This window comes from Desmodus rotundus, chromosome 3, assembly GCF_022682495.2.
Source record: "Desmodus rotundus isolate HL8 chromosome 3, HLdesRot8A.1, whole genome shotgun sequence".
NCBI lineage: Eukaryota > Metazoa > Chordata > Mammalia > Chiroptera > Phyllostomidae > Desmodus > Desmodus rotundus.
In genome coordinates, this window is record NC_071389.1 from 64,937,594 (window position 1) to 64,956,743 (window position 19,150).

Here is a 19,150-nt window from a genome sequence, read left to right on the forward strand (position 1 = left end):
TGGCTATTATTTAGCTCACCTCCGTCCTGGCCTACACCAGCAATACTGGGGTGTACACTGGGGAACTTATAAGAAAGGTGAATTCTTGGACTGCATCACAGACCTACTGAGTCAAGAACTCAGGAGGTGGGGGCCAGCAATCTGTGTGTGCCTGTGCATGTGTGTGCATATATGTTCTGCTACCATCTTTATTGAGATATAAATCCCCCATCATATAATTCATTCATTTAAAGTGTACAAAGCAATGCTTTTCGTATACCCACGGAGTTGGGCAACCATCACCACAATCAACTTTAGAACTCTTTTTCACCCCAAAAGAAGCTCCACACCTTTTACATGTCAGTCCCTAGGATCCCCATGGCCAATAGCACTAGAACTTGTGCCTTTGTGGGGCTTATCTAATGCCAAGTATTTTCTCTGTAATGTACAACAGTTTTCCTGCACTTAGAAACATCAGATAGTACTTCAGCCTTACACATAGAGACACTCTAAACAGCAAAGTCACCATTAAAAGGACACTTGCTTATAGTATGAGCTGAAGCAGGAAGGCAGAGGGCTGCCTTGTTGACCTCAACTGGGAACATGCATATCAGGCGATCAATTTTTCACCCCTCTGCACATGTCTGAGAAAGAAGCACTCTAATGATTTTGGGGTTACAAATATATTTTAGTGGGTAGGTGTATTCACAAATATGGATTCCATGAATAATGACAAACAACTGTTAAAGCTTTCAAGTTGATTTGTATCTTTAATAAAATCATTTACTCATACACTCGTTAAATTTTTATCAGTAACGATCAGGCAACAGGGACTAAGCTAAGCCTAGAGGAAACAAAGATGAGAAAGATACAGTTCATATCTAATGTCTAGTGGGGGTGGGAGATGAGTAAGGCAACACTTGTGATACAGTGCAACACTGTAATAGCAACTGGCACGGAGTATTATGCAAGGTGGAAGGTGTTAGGGGTGGGTGGCTCTCTGTAGCCAATGATGCTTGAACAGACTTGGGAGATGTCTGCCAGGCAGGGAAGGGGAAAGAAAGGTAAATTTGGGGCAAAGGGAAGGCATAAAACAGTCTTGGAGGTATAAAATGCAAGAGTTTGTATATTTTGCTGGACAGTAGTACATTGTTTCCCTGTCATCTTCTGAGAATGCTACATACAACACTGCCTTTTGGATTCCTCACACAACTTAGTTGTGAAGTTCTTTGCATGCAATCCCACAAGTTTTTCACTTGTTTTTTGGAGGTACAATAGATAAAAGAAATGCTCTTGTATCATTCTAAGAGTGTTGGTACACAAAAAAATAAATACTGGGAGAGGGGGCAAGCTGTTTTCTTAAAGTAATCTTCTGACAAGCAAGTAAAGTGCTTACTAAAATATAAGGTAGCTAAAGAAATTTCCAAAACGAATGTATACATAATCTCAGTCTATCAGGAAACACCTGCCACTATTTGTAAAGGTAGAAAAACTGTATAAATCAAAGAAGTTATAATTATATTCTTGGTGCAGTATAACAAAAATGAAAAGATAAATGGGGAAAATATTCAGAAGGTCCATTAGAAAAAGGAATATTCTAATACTTGATATAGATAATTATATCCCTTCAAGTTTTGAGACATTTCTAGACTTCCAAAGTGTTCCAAAAGAACACCACGACCCGCGTGCCACTCTCCTGTTTGACTCTGTATAATGCAGAGTATCACTCCCTTCAGAGTAATAATATACATCTAAACTCAGAAAGGCCTACTAATAAGAACAATATTTGGAAGTAAAATCTTTGAAAATAAAAATTACCCAGAGAAACTAATATAACCCTAACATGTTTTCAGCATAAGTTACATATGAAAGAAATTAGAAGTACTCATGTCAAATGTAGGTTTCATGCATGAACTATCAAATCTAATTTAATATTTTAAGAAAGAGCAATTTTTTGATGGCTATTTTAGCAATATAAAAGTGGATATAAGCTGAGAAGATTAACAGCTTACAAAGAATTTCATACTAATTTTCCAAAATCAATGGATTAGCATACAAATATCAGTGTATTAGAAACCTCTTCCATAAGACAGGTTTCTTTTGTTGACTAAATGCTTTTTTACTGAAACTTGGAGATAGCATTGGAATCAAGAATCTGACCCAATAAGAACAAATTCTACTATTTCAACAAAAAGGGTCAAGTAACTTTAAAGAACCCAGATGTTCACATCCTCTCAATCTCAGAGATTTGGGGAGCCACAGACGTTACGTGAACAGGTAGGCAGAGCATACGATTGCAGCCCCGTGACCACAGTGATCTGGAGTGGAAAAAAGCATTGGCAGGTCTGATTATTTAAAACTGTATCCAGTATCAGTAACTTCAGCTTGCAGTTACATCTGAAAGGCAGCTGGTCTTTGACTTCTCACTTATGACCCATGGTCCTTAAATCAGCCACAGAAGCTGTAACAGTTATTCACAGGCGACTCAGGCTTCGATAGAAGTCAGATGAAGATTAGAGGCATGATGAAGAGCCCCACACCAGGGAAAACGGCCTCTGTGACAACATGAAGATGATGCTAATTTCATGATGTGTGGCTGGAGAGCCTTACTGTATTATATTAAAGAACTACTATCGCACTCGACAAATTGATGGAATAGCCGTTTTGTATCTTTCATGTAACAAAGGCCACTCTATTTGACAGGATGTTTTCATGCAACCAAATTGCATTCTTTAAATAATGAAACAGTGAATTCATTTTTTTTCTTGTTTTAACTTTATGGGCTGTTGTAACAACTAAAGAATCTGACTTAAAAATATGTGTCTTGATATCTCTTGTAAATGATATTATCAGTTACACTGTCACCATGAAGGGCTTACAATATAATGAGGTTTAAATATGATACAGGCTTAAACAATAATTTCAAGATTATTTAAAGTAATCTTTTGGAGAGAATATTGCTAAACTGAGCGAACTAAAACTCTCAAGCTTTGAGTCATTCCCACACAGGCATGAACATATGCTGTAGGTAGAATATAAAATCATATTTATTCATTAGATAGATGCCTCTCCCTCTGTGCTTAACCTAAAAGAATGTAATAAATTTAACAGAATAATTCAATTAATTAAAGTTATTTTATTCATAATATTTAACTATTTTAAATAAAGCAAATGAGTTTAAAATATTTTAAAATAAATAGTAATTTAATAAAATTTAATGTAAAAAATCCATCAAAAAATTAATTGTCCATACTGGCCTGATTTTCCACTGGGGAATAGTTCAAACGACCCAGGACAGAGGTAGGTCATCCACAAGACATGTGAAGGTGAACTCTGATGCAGTTTTGACGCAGAACCACAGTTTACTGCCTCCAGGCACCACACCTTGAAAATCTCTGGTCTTCTACTCCGTTTCCACATTCTCCCTTATAATTTATCTTGACTGTCAAGCCTAGAATTTCAGTTGTTTTCGGACTTTTGTGTCTCACAGACACTGAAATTTAGCAAGACCGAAGCACAAGAAGCCAGAATTTCCTTGGCTCAGCTCTTCCCCACAGATCTGCTCCTCCTCTCTACATCTCCATCTCTGGGTAAGGGCCTCATCACTGCTGCGGGGGCCAGGCTGGAGCTCTCAGAGTCACACTGGCTTGCTCCCTCCCCGCCTTCTACTGATGTACTGTGCCCCAGCAGTTTCTCCTTGTAAGCAGCATGCAATATCATCTCCACTGCCGGGGCATCGGATTTGCTTAAGGTCTCACCTGCAGCTGGTTCTTACCTTGGTAAAATAAATCCAATCATGTAATCAATTCTCCTGCGTTGTCACACCTTTTGCAGTAGTTCTCAAAGTAAGCTCACTGGTACTCTCTCTGGTGATCAAATTAATGTATAGAACTTAAAAAGATCAACTAAATTATCCTCCACAAAATTTTCTTAAGCACTTAAGATAAACACTGCCACTCATCTGATAATGAATGCTCCCGACAGTGAAACAAATGAGCATTTAGTAAATGATTATTAGTGGCAAAATCAGAAAAACTCCGATGTGTTTATTTCAATAGCTCTTTGTTATGAAAAATACGCACAGAATTGTGATTTTTATATTGAGTTCTAATTATTTAATTTCTGCCAGGAAAATTGTTTCTCGTTTCAGGACGGAATGCTATCCCTATTTCATGATGCACATACCGAGGCTTCAGGGTGCTCTACCACTAGAATAAACTTCAGCACCCTGACCTCCTGGAACCAACAGCATGTGTAAATGGAGCCGGAGCTGCCATGCCAGAGAAGCTACTTTGCATGTCTTATGCCTCAAATCTTTGGATGTTAAAACAGGGCAAAGTAACCTTTGGACTGGGACTAAGCAACCTGACGTCCCAAAAATCTGTTTGCAAAGGCAACAAGAGAGCAGATACTAACGCTGCTGGACTAATGACTACCGGACTGAAAATTAAAACACTGTTTAAAATTAACATGTTATATGCGCCATTAGAAATGCCTTTCTTCTATTGATGTAATTATTCCTCTTCCCTTTTTCATAAATACTCATTGCCTTTGTGTCTTAATCAGAACATTATTGGGGCTTTCGCCTGAAGTAATAACTCCAGTATAGCTATCCATTCTGCCCTCAGTAAATGCTTGCTGCCTCTCACTCTGAAGGGCTGTTTTGTCTTTAACATCCTCAACAAAGTTTAGATTCTACTTCCATATACAATGTCCTTCAGAATCACCCTACTTTTCCACTTTCATATCTATCAGTTACTACCACACCCCCTTATAAACCACTTATTTTTCTAAGTTTATCTTGCTCTTTCAGGCCTTTTTGCCTCAGTCCCCATCAGTTTGTCTGGTGGAAATTTTCTACCTATTTTTTTGCCTAACTGATTCCATCTTTTGCCCACTCCTTTGCTGAGCCCCTCAAATACTTGCTTTCTCCTCTGAGTCTCTACAACAATTTGCAATGCACCGTACGGATAACGTATGGATAATCACCACGTGGGCAACAGCTGTTTACACATAAGTGTGCTATTTGTTTTTATTCACTGTTTTCTGCCACAGTGATTTTAGTTATCCTTCCCTCAGCCTTTTCATACCTCCCGTTCACTTATCCAGCCATTACTTCCTGATCATCTACCATGTGTAAGACCCTATTCTGGGGACTGAGAACTCAGAGGAGACCAAAACAAACTAAAATCCCTTCCTTCTTGCAGGTTAGATATAAAATATATAGATCCTGGTACTTGCTATGAAGGAAAAAAAAAGACTAAACAGAACAGAAAAAGGACAAAGCAAAGGCCGGAAGCAGAGGTGTAACTGTGGTCATAAAAACAGACAGGTGAATAAAGACCCGAGGGAGGTGACAGACTGAGCTATGTGTCCGTCCGAGGGAAAAGCATCTGCAGGCATAGGAAGGGGCAAGTGCAAATAGCTGATATAAAGGTGGGTACCCAGAAGACAGCCTTTGTGAGATGGCCCCGAAACAGTGGCAAAATCCTAGGCAAAGGCCAAGCAGTAACAGCTTACTGTCCCTGTAATCTCTTCCTGTTGACCTGACATTTTGGCAACTCTCTCTGCAGAGAAAGTCCAGTTCAAGAACAAGTAAGCTCCTGTGTCTCACGGACCAAGTTACAGCTGGATTCTTGATGGAAGCCAATGATACAGGCAGTACTAATGTTACTGCCTGTATTTATCTAATTAGTAACTAATTAGATAAATTAGTAATTAAGGAAAGGGGGGCAAAAAAAATTAGATATTGAGCTTAATAAACTGGGGAGCATAAACCAGTTTACTTCACCAGGATGCTACAGCTTCACACCCCAGGGGATCACAGCACTGCTCCCCCAAGGGGATTAACACTCCTCCCTCCCCCACCTGGATACTGAATGGTGGGGTATGGGGGTGCAGGTAGAGGTGCTTGACCAAAAAGGCCTATCATTCCAACGAGGGAGTGTAAACCTATCAAATGTCTGTGAAATCTTGGGGAATTGATTGGTTCCTTTGAAAAAGCACCTACCTAGTCCATCCCAAACCCAAGCTAATATAACCCCAGGGGAACCAAGGAGCTTTCTCACCCTCTCTTTCTCTCTCTAGCCCACTGGTACCACACTCGCCCTGGGCGTTCACGCTCTGTACTCACCCAGGAGCACGTGACCATGTGGGTCCGGCAGCTATTGGGATCCGCAGCAGATGGTGTGGGCTCAAAAGGGGCTGAGCTTTAGTACGAATCAGTAACTCTGGACACTGGCTTTTGTGTTGCCCTAGTTGAAGACAAGACTGGACCTTTTCCATGGTGGGACAAGGGGAGGTGTGAAACTAGAAACCCTGGGCAGCTTCTGTTCCCACCTGAATAAACCTTGCCGCATCACAGTCTCCGGTGCACGGATATTTGGAACGCTTTCCCCATCATCCCACGGAAGGGCCTAATTCCGACCTACAACACCACTTCTCTGCTTTCATAGCTTTATCGCGTGATCCAAAAGCTCCTCCCTGAAGTCTGTACTATTAGGCCTTCAATCTTCCGTGCATTAACCCACTCAAGCACCATATATTCAAATCTCACTCTTCAGCACTCATACAGACAGACACACATTACAAAGATTATTTTAAAGCTGCTCTGGGATCCTTTCCAACAGTTGTGCCACGCACGCCCCAGCACATTTGTGACTCTATGCAATGATCAGTACCTATTTTTAAATGCTCCCTTCCAGAATACACCAGCCATTCATACACCTCATCACTGATGCAGAGCGTGTCATATTTGATGCAAAGGTCGGCAATTACTTGGAGTTCCTCTTTGGTGTACACCTATACATATTAAACAAACAAGAACAGAGCAATTATTACTCAATGTATGAGAAAATGCTGGATCAGGAAACTATAAAGAGATTATAAAACTGACTTACTTTGCCAAAGGGGTTATGTGGAGAATTTAGTATGATAGCTTTGGTTTTGGAATTAAATTTACTTGCTAGTTCTTCAGGATCCAATGTCCAGTCAGAGCTGGACCATTTTTTCCCATCAACAGGTTTCTAAGAATGAAGGATGAAGATGTGATTTAATTCAATTAAATCATGTTTGCTGTTTTACAAATAACTTAATAAATAAAAAAATTGGAGAAAAGTGTGGCAAATATAACTGAATAAATGACTAACAAAAAAAAATAAACAAAAATAACTAAGCCTTAAGAGCCCAAGAGGACTTGTCTCATGCTCACACCCATTAAACAGAAAAACGAACTTTGTCAATATTAACAGTTGTTAAAGTGCCTACATTCTTTCAAAGGAGACAGCTATAACTATGGTTAACATGTCTCACACTATAAGACTAGTAGAAAAGTCTATGATTCACCTTTGTGTATTTTAATATGATTTTTAAAAAGACAATGGTACGATACTTTATTACATTCCTAAAGATAATAGTAGACTAAAAAAAAAATCGCTTCATTCAGAGTTCAGCAAGTATGTACTGAGCACTCAGCATTCCTCTGCACACGTTATGAACATGAGTCAGAAGTGGTCTCTACCTGGCGGTGCTCAGTCAGTGGGGCGGAGACACAACCTCAGAAGACAGTGCTACATGCCTGTGGATGCTAATGGAACAGACACACGTGGCAAACAAATGATAAAGTAATAAAAGTGGCCCTCTTAACATAGTTGTTGATTAATTTCTGTCAAAGCAGAGATAATATATTACATCCCAATATGTAATTAAAGTAGAAACTTTATTGGTGACAAAGTAATTGGTACTTTCAAAACTTCTTAAAGCACGTGAATGGTACTGGCGAACTCACAGATCTTAAAGAAATAAAAACAGGTGTTCCTCCGGCCATTCTCACCATGGGCTCATAGCAGTCGTAGAAAGGTACTATTACTATGACCTGAACGAAAACCAAATGAGAACACAATATATCAACCATTGATTCATTTAATGAAACTGTGTAACTACTATGCGTGAGGCACTACTACACGCTGAGATGCAGAGTGGAAAAAGCAGGCTTTGCCTTCAGGGAGCTAACATCCAGTGGAAGAGACCCTGGGGAGAAACTTATCTGGAGCCTTAACTGGAGTCATTGATCTCTTAGGAAGATTTATAGATAGGCTTGCAGTGGGGATCTGTGCAACTGTATGCAAAGCTTTATATGTGCATAGGTAGATTCTTGAGGGGAAAAGGGCTACAGCTCTTATCACATTCTCACAGGGATGTTCCAGCCAAAAACAAGGAGTTTATTTAACTTTCAAGTTAGAAAATAAAATACCAGAGGGTAGAAGGAGCCAGGCAAGAAAGAGAACACTGCAATGCTGTCTGTTGTGGAGTACTGATTTATAAGTATTTTCTTGAGATTAAAGATGCTTCCCTTTTCTCAAAAGCATCCTGAAACAGTGGATGGAGGGAGACTAGTTAGGATGCCATTGTTACGGTCTGGTACCATATCTTCCCATGACTTATATCTGGATTCTGTCTCTTTCCTAGTCTGTGGAATGCACTCCTGGTCCCTTTGGCCCTGCATGACCTCCTCCCAATCACTCGTGGGTGGCTTTCAGATCAGTGGGCAATCCCGCCAGGCCAGCCAGTGTCCCTCCCACAATCTGCCAGCCTGGATCTAGCATCCTGACTTTTTGCTTTTTTATAAGGAGAGTTTGAATACATAATTTATAACCATTATATACATTCAATTTTTCTTTCTTTTTTAAGCCCAGCAATATTTCACAAGAATTTCATATTATTACAGTTTTAGTATCTATTATTTTAATGGCAATTTGACAGCCTATTGAATTCTAGAATTTTATCATTTGTTTGTATAAATAACAATGCTATGTTCATTTGTAAGTATAGTTTCTCTGTTTTAAAATAGTTTGCTGAATAAATTCAAATAATTGCTATTGCTAGATTAAAAGGTATAAACATCTTGATGGCACTTTCTATATATAGCCAAACTGCTTTTGACAAATCTGGCAACAACTATTTATAATTTCACAGGTCAACAAAACGATGTCTTATTAAACTTGATGTTGGTTAAATTAATGGTCCCTAATCATCGTTCTAAATTTGCACTTTTTACTGCTTGTATTTCCTATGATGTAAAATACCTGTTCAAGTCCTTTCTCTTTGGCACCAAAAGAGGCCCTTTATTCTCACGCCCCTTCATTTGTCCCAGTCGTTCAGCTGTCATTGCACACCTACTACCTAATGTGCTGCGTTACAGGGTGTGTACTGTGGAGGACAAGGAAGTGAACCCGGAGCCCATCTTTCCCTCCAGCGGCCTGCAAGTTTTCAATTAGTCTGTGAAGTTCTCAGGAACGAAGGCGACCTATCTCTGCGACCCTGGTGAGAAACAGCGCCTGCCTGACGTGGAGCAGAGCTCAGAGGAAAGGAAACTACACTGGGAGGCGGGGAGCTAGAGCTGAGAGAAGGTACTTGACACACTTCCCTGTAATTTCTTCCTTGTTACAATGGAAGTGATGCCCTCCCTTAGTGAAGAGTAGTTACTGAGCACTCACTATTTTAGGTGCTGGCAGTCCAGCAACAAACCAGTTCTGGAACTCACATTCTACTGAGAGAGACTGATAATACACAAGAAAACAAGGAAGTAAACTGAATAATTTCAGATAGTATTCAATGTCATAAAGACAGTAAAATAAGTCAACATGCTGGAGGGTAACTTTGTGTGTCGTTTCAAAATACTAGATAAAGTGATCAGGGAGGAAAAGACTAGAGAAGAGAAGGCCGAGGGCTGAGCCTCGGGCCCTCCAACAGAGCTCAGGGAAGCAAAAGCTACAAAGGATTAACCACGTCAAGGTCTGAGGTGGAATTTCAACTCCTTTATAGGAGTAAAGGATATTTTTTACATAAAATTATGACTGTACTTTCTTAATATGTTCTCTTTAGCTTATTGTCTGGTATAGTACAGGCAATGAGATATAAAACAATGTAACTCAAAGTAATAGTGGAGTTTTTTTTAATGAAAAAAGTACAGATAAAGTGCTACGAGAAATGAAAGAAAGGAATTAACAATACAGATCACGGGGAGCATGCATTCTTTAGGCCCAGCCTAAGCAACACCTCTCCGGAGCTTGGCAGACCTACATAGCAGAGTTGATCGCTTCCTGTTGTTACCACTACAACTTAATGCTCTGCTACTGACAATCACACTGCGTTCCTCTTAATTTGTTTACAGGTCTGTTTCCTCTACTAGACAGAGAGTTCCCTCCATGTATAGACTGCCTTTTAAAAATCTCCTCTCCCATAGTACCTAGCATAGAGGGGATCCTCAGTGCTTTTTGAATAAATGAAAGAGGTCAGAAAATCCTGAAGCCAGGATATTGGAATGATAATGGAAAAGTAGGGACAGAGCTGACTGAGCTCGGTGCCAAAGTGGATCTTATATCACAAGACTGAACTGCAGAAAGCACTCAACCTTTGTATTATACATTCCTCACACCATCCTGCTAACAATACTGGGCAAAAAAGGACAGTGACCAAATACTTGTTGATTGAGCTCAGATCAAAGGTTGTTTCAGCAGTGAAAAGTAAGATTAATCTTCCCCATCATTGCTGGCCCCTCCCACCTGCCCTTATCTAAATAAGCTGTAGAAATAAAAAATAAAGTACGCACAACACAATGGATGAATCTCACAGACAAAATAAAGCCCAGATTCAAGAGTACACTCCCTATGACTCTGTTACACCAAGTTAAAGAGCAGGTGATAGCAGACGTGAGCGAGTTCCTCTGGGGGAATGGAGACAAGGAAGGGGCAAAGGGGCGAGGAAACATGTATCTTCATCTCGTTTGTGGTCACATGGGAGTAACTACACACACATGTAAAAATTTCCTGTACATTTAACATACGTGAACTTTGATGCATATGCATTTTCATTTTACTTCAAAAATAATTAAAAATAAGAAAGAGCATAAAATAAGTAAGAGATTCAAAGGCAGGACAAATGATAGTGATGAAAATAGGTAAATGATCATGTTAACATACTTACTTCATCCCCCTCATCAATTAATCCTTGAATGGCATTAAAAAGAGACCCATAGGCTCCTACCGTCACGAGGATTTCTTTATCAGGGTCGATTTGGTTTTGATAAAACTTTTCATATAAGCCAGACAGAGCTTTCACAAGTGATGGATGACCCTGTTGAATAAAACGGGAGAAAAAAACTTGAATTATGGAACCTACTTCTTTGAAATAATTTGGCTCTGAATATGCAAGAATTTTTAAAATATAGGTTTTATGAATATCCAAAGAAGATATGTACTTTTAATTGGCAGTTAATTAAATTTTTTTCCCCTATATTCAAAGGTTCCTGTATGAATGGCTATGAACACTTGTTAATGATTGAAAACATCTGACAAAGTGACTGATTTTAGAATGCTAAATATCAAATTATTGGCTTTGAATAAAAATTGACTTCAACTTCAAATATATTTTGGACAGTACATTTTGATAGTAATCAGGTCACATTTATTTTTTGACAGTAATTAAATCATATTGAATGGAGTTAGATATTTTTCCCAGATAAAGTGAGCCAAAAAACTGTATTAACTATATATTGCTTGATTCTGTTGTTCCAAGTTGGCAGGAGAGAGGGTTATTCAAACCCATGGGCTAAGAGAGAAAAAGCAAGTTCACCAAAGCAACGCACGTTAGTGTTGCTGTGTTGACAGCAGATGCAAGGAAGCAGTGGAACATCGGAACATCATTCCTATTGATAGCCAAGGGAGCAGGAGTTACCCAGGAGAACACCTTGAACACGAGGACTGAGGGGACAGTAAATGCATGAAGTCTGAGATGTGGGGAGGCCTGACTTCTTGATTAGCTCTTCCTCAATCTTCTCTTCCATTTTCTTCTGTTCCCTTCTCTCCTTCTATTTCTTTTCCCTCCCTTTCCCCCTCCTTGTGTTTTTAGGTATTAAAGTCAATATTTATTCTTTTCTATGCAGCATTTACTTCCCTGTTTTGCTTTGGGGGAACCACCCTGATTTTCTATCACATGCCAATGAGTGTACAGGTGCAGGCGATACACCCTTGTTTGGAAAGCTCCTGTGTTCTGGAGGAATAAACAGGGTTAGGATGCAGGGGAAGAGGGAGGCTACTGGGTTTGTGAAGGAAAAGAGCCTGAGGTTCCTTGCACATTGTCCACCCCAGTTCAAATGAAGAAAATGAGGCTTTTTTTTTTTTTTTGGTCAAAGATGCATTTATTTGTCACCTTTTTATTCCTTTGAGAATATTGGCTAGTATGGGCCAGACCCCCAGTGAGTTAAAATTAATAAACTCAAAGCTATCGCACATTTTTTCATATTTTGAAATCAGGAGATATCATAATATTAGATAAACTGAGAATAATTAATAAAAGAACAGGTAATAGAATATAGGTAATAAACTGAAAAACAATAGTGAGAGAAAAAGACCAGATAAATTCAAGCTCAAAAAATATACAAGAATTGTGGAAAGAGCAACAGAAGTTTGTCTCCATTCCCAGATATACAAAATTTCCCTTTAACACCAGGTCTAACAAATTCTAGCAAAGAGTGACTTGAAAGTAATTATAATAAACACTAAACACCTTTTCTCACAATAAGGGTCTGTGATTTGAAATATTCCTAATTACAAAAATAATTCATGCTTCATATAGTAATTAAACTAGGCAAAGACATGTAGAAAAATTATGATTTCTCTTCAACATCACTTCCTTTCCTTCCTCTGAGGTGTAACGCCCTCAGCCTGGTATTAGTTAAATACCATTCCCAGTGCTTATACCAATATATGAGGGGGGACACCCTCAAAAATGGAATTTATTTATAAAAATTTGTGTATTTATTCTTACATGTTTAAATTTCAGTCACTTTCAAGCTAGACTCCATTTGAGGCAATGTACCTATCAAGACTTTTTCCCCACTCCTCAAAATAATTTCTGAACTCCTCAATTTTGATGCCTTCTTGTGCTTCTGCTATTTTTTGTTTCACCTCTTCCACATCGGCAAAACCTCTCCCTTCAAGGACTTTGTTCATCTGGGGAAACAAAAGAAAGTTGCTTGCTGCAAGATCGGGGGAAAAGGGAAGGGTACAGGGGTCATGCCGTTTTGGGTCAAACACTGCTGCACACTCAGCACAGCGCGGGCAGGTGTGCTAAAAAATAATCACCCATCATGAAATGGGCAAATAAGTTGAGTCTTAAAAAAAAATTCACTGAACCTGAATGCAGCTTCTCACAACACCACCAGCTGGTACACTGATACAGATGGGTTCCTAGAATACTCACCTAGCAGGGGGCCCACCCTCCAGAAGATAATTCTGGTTTTTTAGGGGGGTCCCTCCTCGTATTTATATACTCATATATTTACAAAAACTGGAAAACATGTAAGTGAGTGGGCACAGTTATGTTCTACTAAAACTTTATTTTAAAAAATCAGGAGTGAATCAGATTCAGCCACAAGCCACAGCTTGACTAACTCTGCTATGAATCAATTAGGGAGAATTGTCATTTTAATGATATTAAGTCTTTTATCCCATGGACATCATATATCACCCCATTTATTTAGGTATTACATAATTTCTTTCAGGAATGTATTACAATTTTCAGAGCACAATAATAATATGATTTTGGATGCTATTGCAAATGGTATTTAAAAAATTTTTATAGTTTAACCATCTGTTTTTAGTATATAGAAATACAATTGAGCCCTGGCTGGTGTGGCTCAGTGGACTGAGTGCTGACCTGCAAAAGCAAGGGGTCACTGGTCCAATTCCCAGTCAGGGCACATGCCTGGGTTGTGGGCCAGGTCCCCAGTAGTGGGCGCACGAGAGGCAACCACACATTGATGTTTCTCTCCCTTCCCCTCTAAAAATAAATAAATAAAATCTTTTTTTAAAAAAGAAATACAGTTGGTTTTTGGATTCTTGTATATTGGCCTTGTGTCCTACAACCTTGCTCAATTCACTCAGTAATTTTTTTTTTAAGAATCTGGGAAATCTCTGGATATCCTGAACATTTAGTCACAGAAGAACGGGAGTTGGGCTGAGGTAGAGTAGGCGAAAGTAACTAGTCGGAAATAAAGAACAATTAGGAGGCCAGTGATAAAGCTGCACGAGTGTTAGTGGGAAAGAAACCTGCGTCTCAAGAGAACATTCTCCCCCCCCCCGTTGCCATTCTCCAACAATAGCATAAAGAAAGGGTCAAGACAGGACTGTGGCGGGGCTAGAAGTACAGGATGGCAGCTCATCCTAGGGGATAAGGGAATAGGTAAGGTTCCCTGGTTATCAGGTTGGGGCAGTCGGTCCCAGAAAGCCAACTGCACAGAGGTGATAGCGGTATGTTCATACTTAATACAACATAAAATACAAGCTCATGCCCCCCACGGTCCTCCTGTACTTACAAAGCCCCGTGTATACTGATTCAGGCTATCCATAGCTGCAACCTTTGATAACTCTTCCTTCACATACGCAGGAGGGGGGATATCTGGGAGGCCTTGGCCGAGATTCACAACAGAGGGGTCTGCGGCCAACTTGGTAAATTCAATCCTAAGATAAAAAATACTAATATTAATAAGCACTACAATTACAAAGCTACCTTTTTATACTTCATAATCTTATGAAACTGAAAAATAAGACCTGCTGTAGTCCAACAGATTAAGAAAATGAGTTCTCAAAAAAATTTTACCATGTACAAAATGACTTCACTTAATGAAATGAGAGATGAACAAATAACTTTCTTAAAAATCTCAATTCTGTGATACCTAAATTTTAATCACATAGATATTTTTCTCAGCCACACCAGCCCTGCTATGTCCTCTTAGAAACTGTTAGGCACTGGAGCTAATAAGAAGAGATTAGAAGGTAAATTCCATGAAGGCACCAATAAACTTGTCTTTCTCTGCCTATTTCCAGTGATTAGCACAGGGCGTGGCACATTTGCTAAATGAACAAATCAGAGGATGGATCATTAACTTCCTTCCATTTCCATTTAATGAATTAATCAAAATAAATTGATTTGTTTACAGACTACAGACAAGGCTAAAAATTCCCAAGTAAGGATAGAACAATGTGTAGGACAAAAACTTACTACATTATTATCGTTGATTCTAAGGTACTCACCACACATTACTGTCAAGGCCTTCGATTCGTTTAGCATTTTTAAATTTCAAAGACATTCTCTGAAAGGTATAAATATTAAAAGAGTGTTTAAATTTCTTTAATCAAAATTCAGAAATGCCAGAAAATCATGGGTTACTCTTCACCCTTTTGTTGACCTGGAAAAAAACAGCACCGTAAATGTAAGTGCTCGGCTTCAATGCAAAAATTCTGAAAAGGATTTCATCTCCTACCTACTGTGCTAAGGAGTGCTTTTTCTTACAAAATTTAGACGTTTATCTTCTCACATAAGAACCAAAATATCATCCTCGCCTAAAAAAATAAATCAATTTAAAGATTGAAATGTACTGAAGAGAATAATAATGATAAAAAAGTCAGTTTTAAAAATATCTTGAGTCTGAATATCATTTTATTGTAAGATGTACTAACAGTTTCTCCTATGGTATACAGGAAGCACTCAACAAATGGTTTTAAAACCACTTAATAAGGGGTTTCAAATAGTAATAGTAGTAGTAATAATAATAATAATAATAATAGCTAATATAATTGAGTACTGGGCACGCACCAGGCACTATTCTATGTGTTTTTACATAATTAACTCACATAATATTCACAACAACTCCACATATGAGAAAATGAGGTACAGAGAGGATAAGATCACGTAACTTTACACATCTATCCAAATTTAGAAAAGCTACTTACATTTAAACCCAACTAGATACAACTCAGGATTTGAACCCAGGCAGTTTGATTCCAGAACACATACTCAGGACTATTCACATGCACTGTCTCTTACATAAGAAGACCTTCTAAAAATATTATTAGAATGCTGCCTCTTAAAAAACTACATTAGACATTAGATAAGTTCTATTTAACATTAAGCAGGCTAGGGAACATCATGGAAAAACACTCAGAGTCAAAATTATAGTACAGCACACAAGTTTTTAGATTTTTAGATTCTAGAATTAAGTTTATACTATCTCTCAAAAGACTTAAATTAGCTTTGAGTTCATTGTTAATAAGCTGCTGGAAATAAAAAAAAAATATGATTGGCAGCATATTTGTAAAGATTACCCTAATAGAATATTAAAGTAATTTTAATTCAATCTGTGGGGAAGATAATGATAATGGTTATTAAATAGATCATTGTTCTCATTCTATTCCCAATAATGGAGCCAAGAAAAATACCTTTTTACTTTCATGTTCTTAATCTTTGAAGCTCCAGTGAAGTAAATCACATGCAAATTCTCCAGAGGTTAATGTGCCTTCCAGAACAGCATTATGATTAAGTGCCCACTGGAACATGATGCTATTCTAGAGACTATAATTATACAACTAAAATGTCCCAGAGTGATAGACAGAAAAAGACAGTTTAACAATTGTCCTTTGCCATCTCTAAAAAATGTTTAAAACTCAATGACTCACTCAGTATGTGGCTACAAACACGAAGTACGGATTCATATATTAAGAAGTAAGCACAGTCTGCAGCAGGTAATTTCGACACAAAGTCTAATTTTACTTCAACTATTTAGATAATTGAGGGCAAATGCCTTTCTCAGAGTTAATCTTCTTTAGAATGTGTGGCTAGAACAGCCTGCTCTCACTACTCTCCCCACTTCCACTCCTTCCCAACCCTGTGCCTCACCTATTCCAATGTTTCAAATATTCCCTGTTCTCTCTCACTTCCATAGCTCCATAGGTGATCACTTATGTACCCAAACTGGTCTTTCCATACCAATGTTTCTCCACGTCTTTTTCCTCAGTGCCCCCCACCTGAGGACACAATTTAGACATTTGTTCTAATCATCTCCCCCGCTTCCTCATTAAGTATTAAGGAATACAATTGTGTCCCATAGAGTTGAACTCCACATGGTCATGACATTGTAATAGCTAAGGTTTATTTCACCTGCCGAGCACCAATTTTCTCTCCCTTTGGGACAATCATATCCCTGTTGAGAATACATGTTCTATGCTCAGTCTAATTCCTGGTCCCCATACCCTGCCCCTGTACTTAGCTAACAACTCCTATTCTACCTGCCACCTTCAGTTCTCAAATTAGACTTCTCTCCTCCAGAAAGCCTTCTCTGACTCCCCAAGTCAAGGTTAAGCACTCCTCATACTAAACGGAGTACTTCCCAGGATGTACTACATAACACTGTAATTTTTCTGTTTGTCTGTATCCTTCCTTAGACTGTAAGTTCTATGAGAACCATTGCTAGATTGTTCACTGGTGGGGGTATGTATTAATCAGGTTTCTCTACAGAAACAGAATCAATAGGTCTGTCTGGATAAAGTTCAACCACTGATAATATAATGAGAAAAGTTTGTGCAATATTGATGTAACCTGGCAGCCAAGGAGAGTGGACTGGAATCTGCATGTGTGAACAATGACGACTTCACTGTACTAGTCAGTGGGAGTGGCACTTGCTGTTGAGTGAGCATGTGTACTGTGTGGCCATCACATTCAAAATGACTGAGCGAGTATAGCAATGAGTCTGCATCAAATTTTGCATTAAGCTGGAACATTCTTCTGTGAAAACTATCTGGATGATTCAGAAGGCCACAGATATGGGCGCCTGGTGATTGGCAGCTTCATCACAACAACATGCCTGCTCATGCATCACATCTTGTGCAGTTTTTTTGCAAAACATCAAATCATGCAGGTGATTCAGCCCCCCACAGCCCAGATTTGGCTCCCTGTAACTTCTGGCTTTCCCCAGAACTAAAATCATCTTTGAAAGGAAGCAGTTTCAGGCCGTCAATGAGACTCAGGAAAATACGACGGGGCCGCTGATGGCAATTGAGAGAACTGTGTGAGGTCCCAAGGTGCCTATCTTGAAGGGGACTGAGACATTACTGTCCTTCATACAATGTTTCTTGAATCTCGTATCTCCTTCAATAAATGTCTCTATTTTTCATATTACATGGCTGGATACCTTCTGGACAGACCTATGGGTTCTGTTTCTCTAGCGAACCAATAGTAAGAAATGGGTTTACGCAATTTGTGGGGATTGGCAAGTTCAAAATCTGTAGAGCAGTCCTGCAGGTTGGAGACCCAGCGAAGAGTTGAGGCTGCAGCTTGAGTCTGAAAGGAAACTGCAGGTGGAATTCCTTCTTCCTGGGGGGTGGGGAGCAGACCTCAGTGCTTTGTATCTTAAGGCATTTGACTGATTGGATCAGGCCCACCACATTGTGGAAGGTAATCTGCTTTACTTAAAGTCTGCTGATTTAAATGTTAATCTCCGCTGAAAAATACCTTCACAGAGACATATAACTGGTGTTTGAACAAATCTCTGGGTGCTGTGGTCTAGCTAATTTGACGTATAAAATTAACTGTTACAGTGCCCAACATAGTACTATGCCTATCACATAGCAAGTTTTCAACAAATACCTAATGAATGAATGAACAACCCATACAATAGCAGTGAGCTATGGTGTCCCTTAGCTTCACTGAGGTACTTGTAGTGTCCGTTAGCTTAAGTTAATTTATGCCTCAGTAACAAAGCACCCCAAGGTTGTGGTGGCTTAAAACCATATTTATTTCTCTTTCATGCTACACATACTCGAAGGCTGGCTGCTGCTCTGTTCATGTCACTGTCACTCTGAGACACAGGCTGATGAAACAGCTTCCATCTGCAGTGCTGCCAGTTTGACAGCAGAGGAAGTAAAATTCTTACAGTCTGCTCAGATGTACACACATTACTTCTAACTCACACTTTATTGGCCAAAGCAATTTCATGACCAACCCTGACACCAACATGGCAGAAATGAAGTCTGGAGTCATAATAAGATTGGTAGCTGTGATGGATTGAATTGTATCTCCTGCAAAATTCATATATTAAAGACTTAACACCAGTATATTAGTACGTGACTCATTTGGACATAGGTTCATTGCAGTTGTTATAAACTGAGGTCATTAGGGTAGACCCTAACCCAGTGTGACTGATGTCCTTCCAAAAAGGGGAGATTCGGAGACAGACTGGCACACAGGGACAATGCCCCATGAAGGTGAAGGTGGAGAGCGAGGTGATGCTTCGACAAGTCAAGTAACACCACAGATTGCCAGCAAACCACCAGAAGCT

The 19,150-nt window shown here is 39.1% G+C and overlaps 1 protein-coding gene across 4 annotated transcripts in view; it reads right to left on the reverse strand.

The window, feature by feature from the left end:
• Positions 1-19,150, reverse strand: part of KYAT3 (kynurenine aminotransferase 3) — a 53,359-nt gene that overhangs the window by 16,329 nt on the left and 17,880 nt on the right. The window contains exons 2-7 of one of the 4 annotated variants that reach the window (XM_053920294.1): positions 15,072-15,130; positions 14,354-14,498; positions 10,963-11,112; positions 7,766-7,852; positions 6,879-7,004; positions 6,660-6,780 (exon numbers count right to left, since the gene is read on the reverse strand). In XM_053920294.1, coding sequence (XP_053776269.1) covers positions 6,660-6,780; positions 6,879-7,004; positions 7,766-7,852; positions 10,963-11,112; positions 14,354-14,498; positions 15,072-15,130 — 688 coding nt within the window. Of the gene's footprint in view, positions 1-6,659; positions 6,781-6,878; positions 7,005-7,765; positions 7,853-10,962; positions 11,113-14,353; positions 14,514-15,071; positions 15,227-19,150 lie in introns of all 4 variants that reach the window. The other 3 variants (XM_053920293.1, XM_053920297.1, XM_053920296.1) reach the window with 3 other exon arrangements.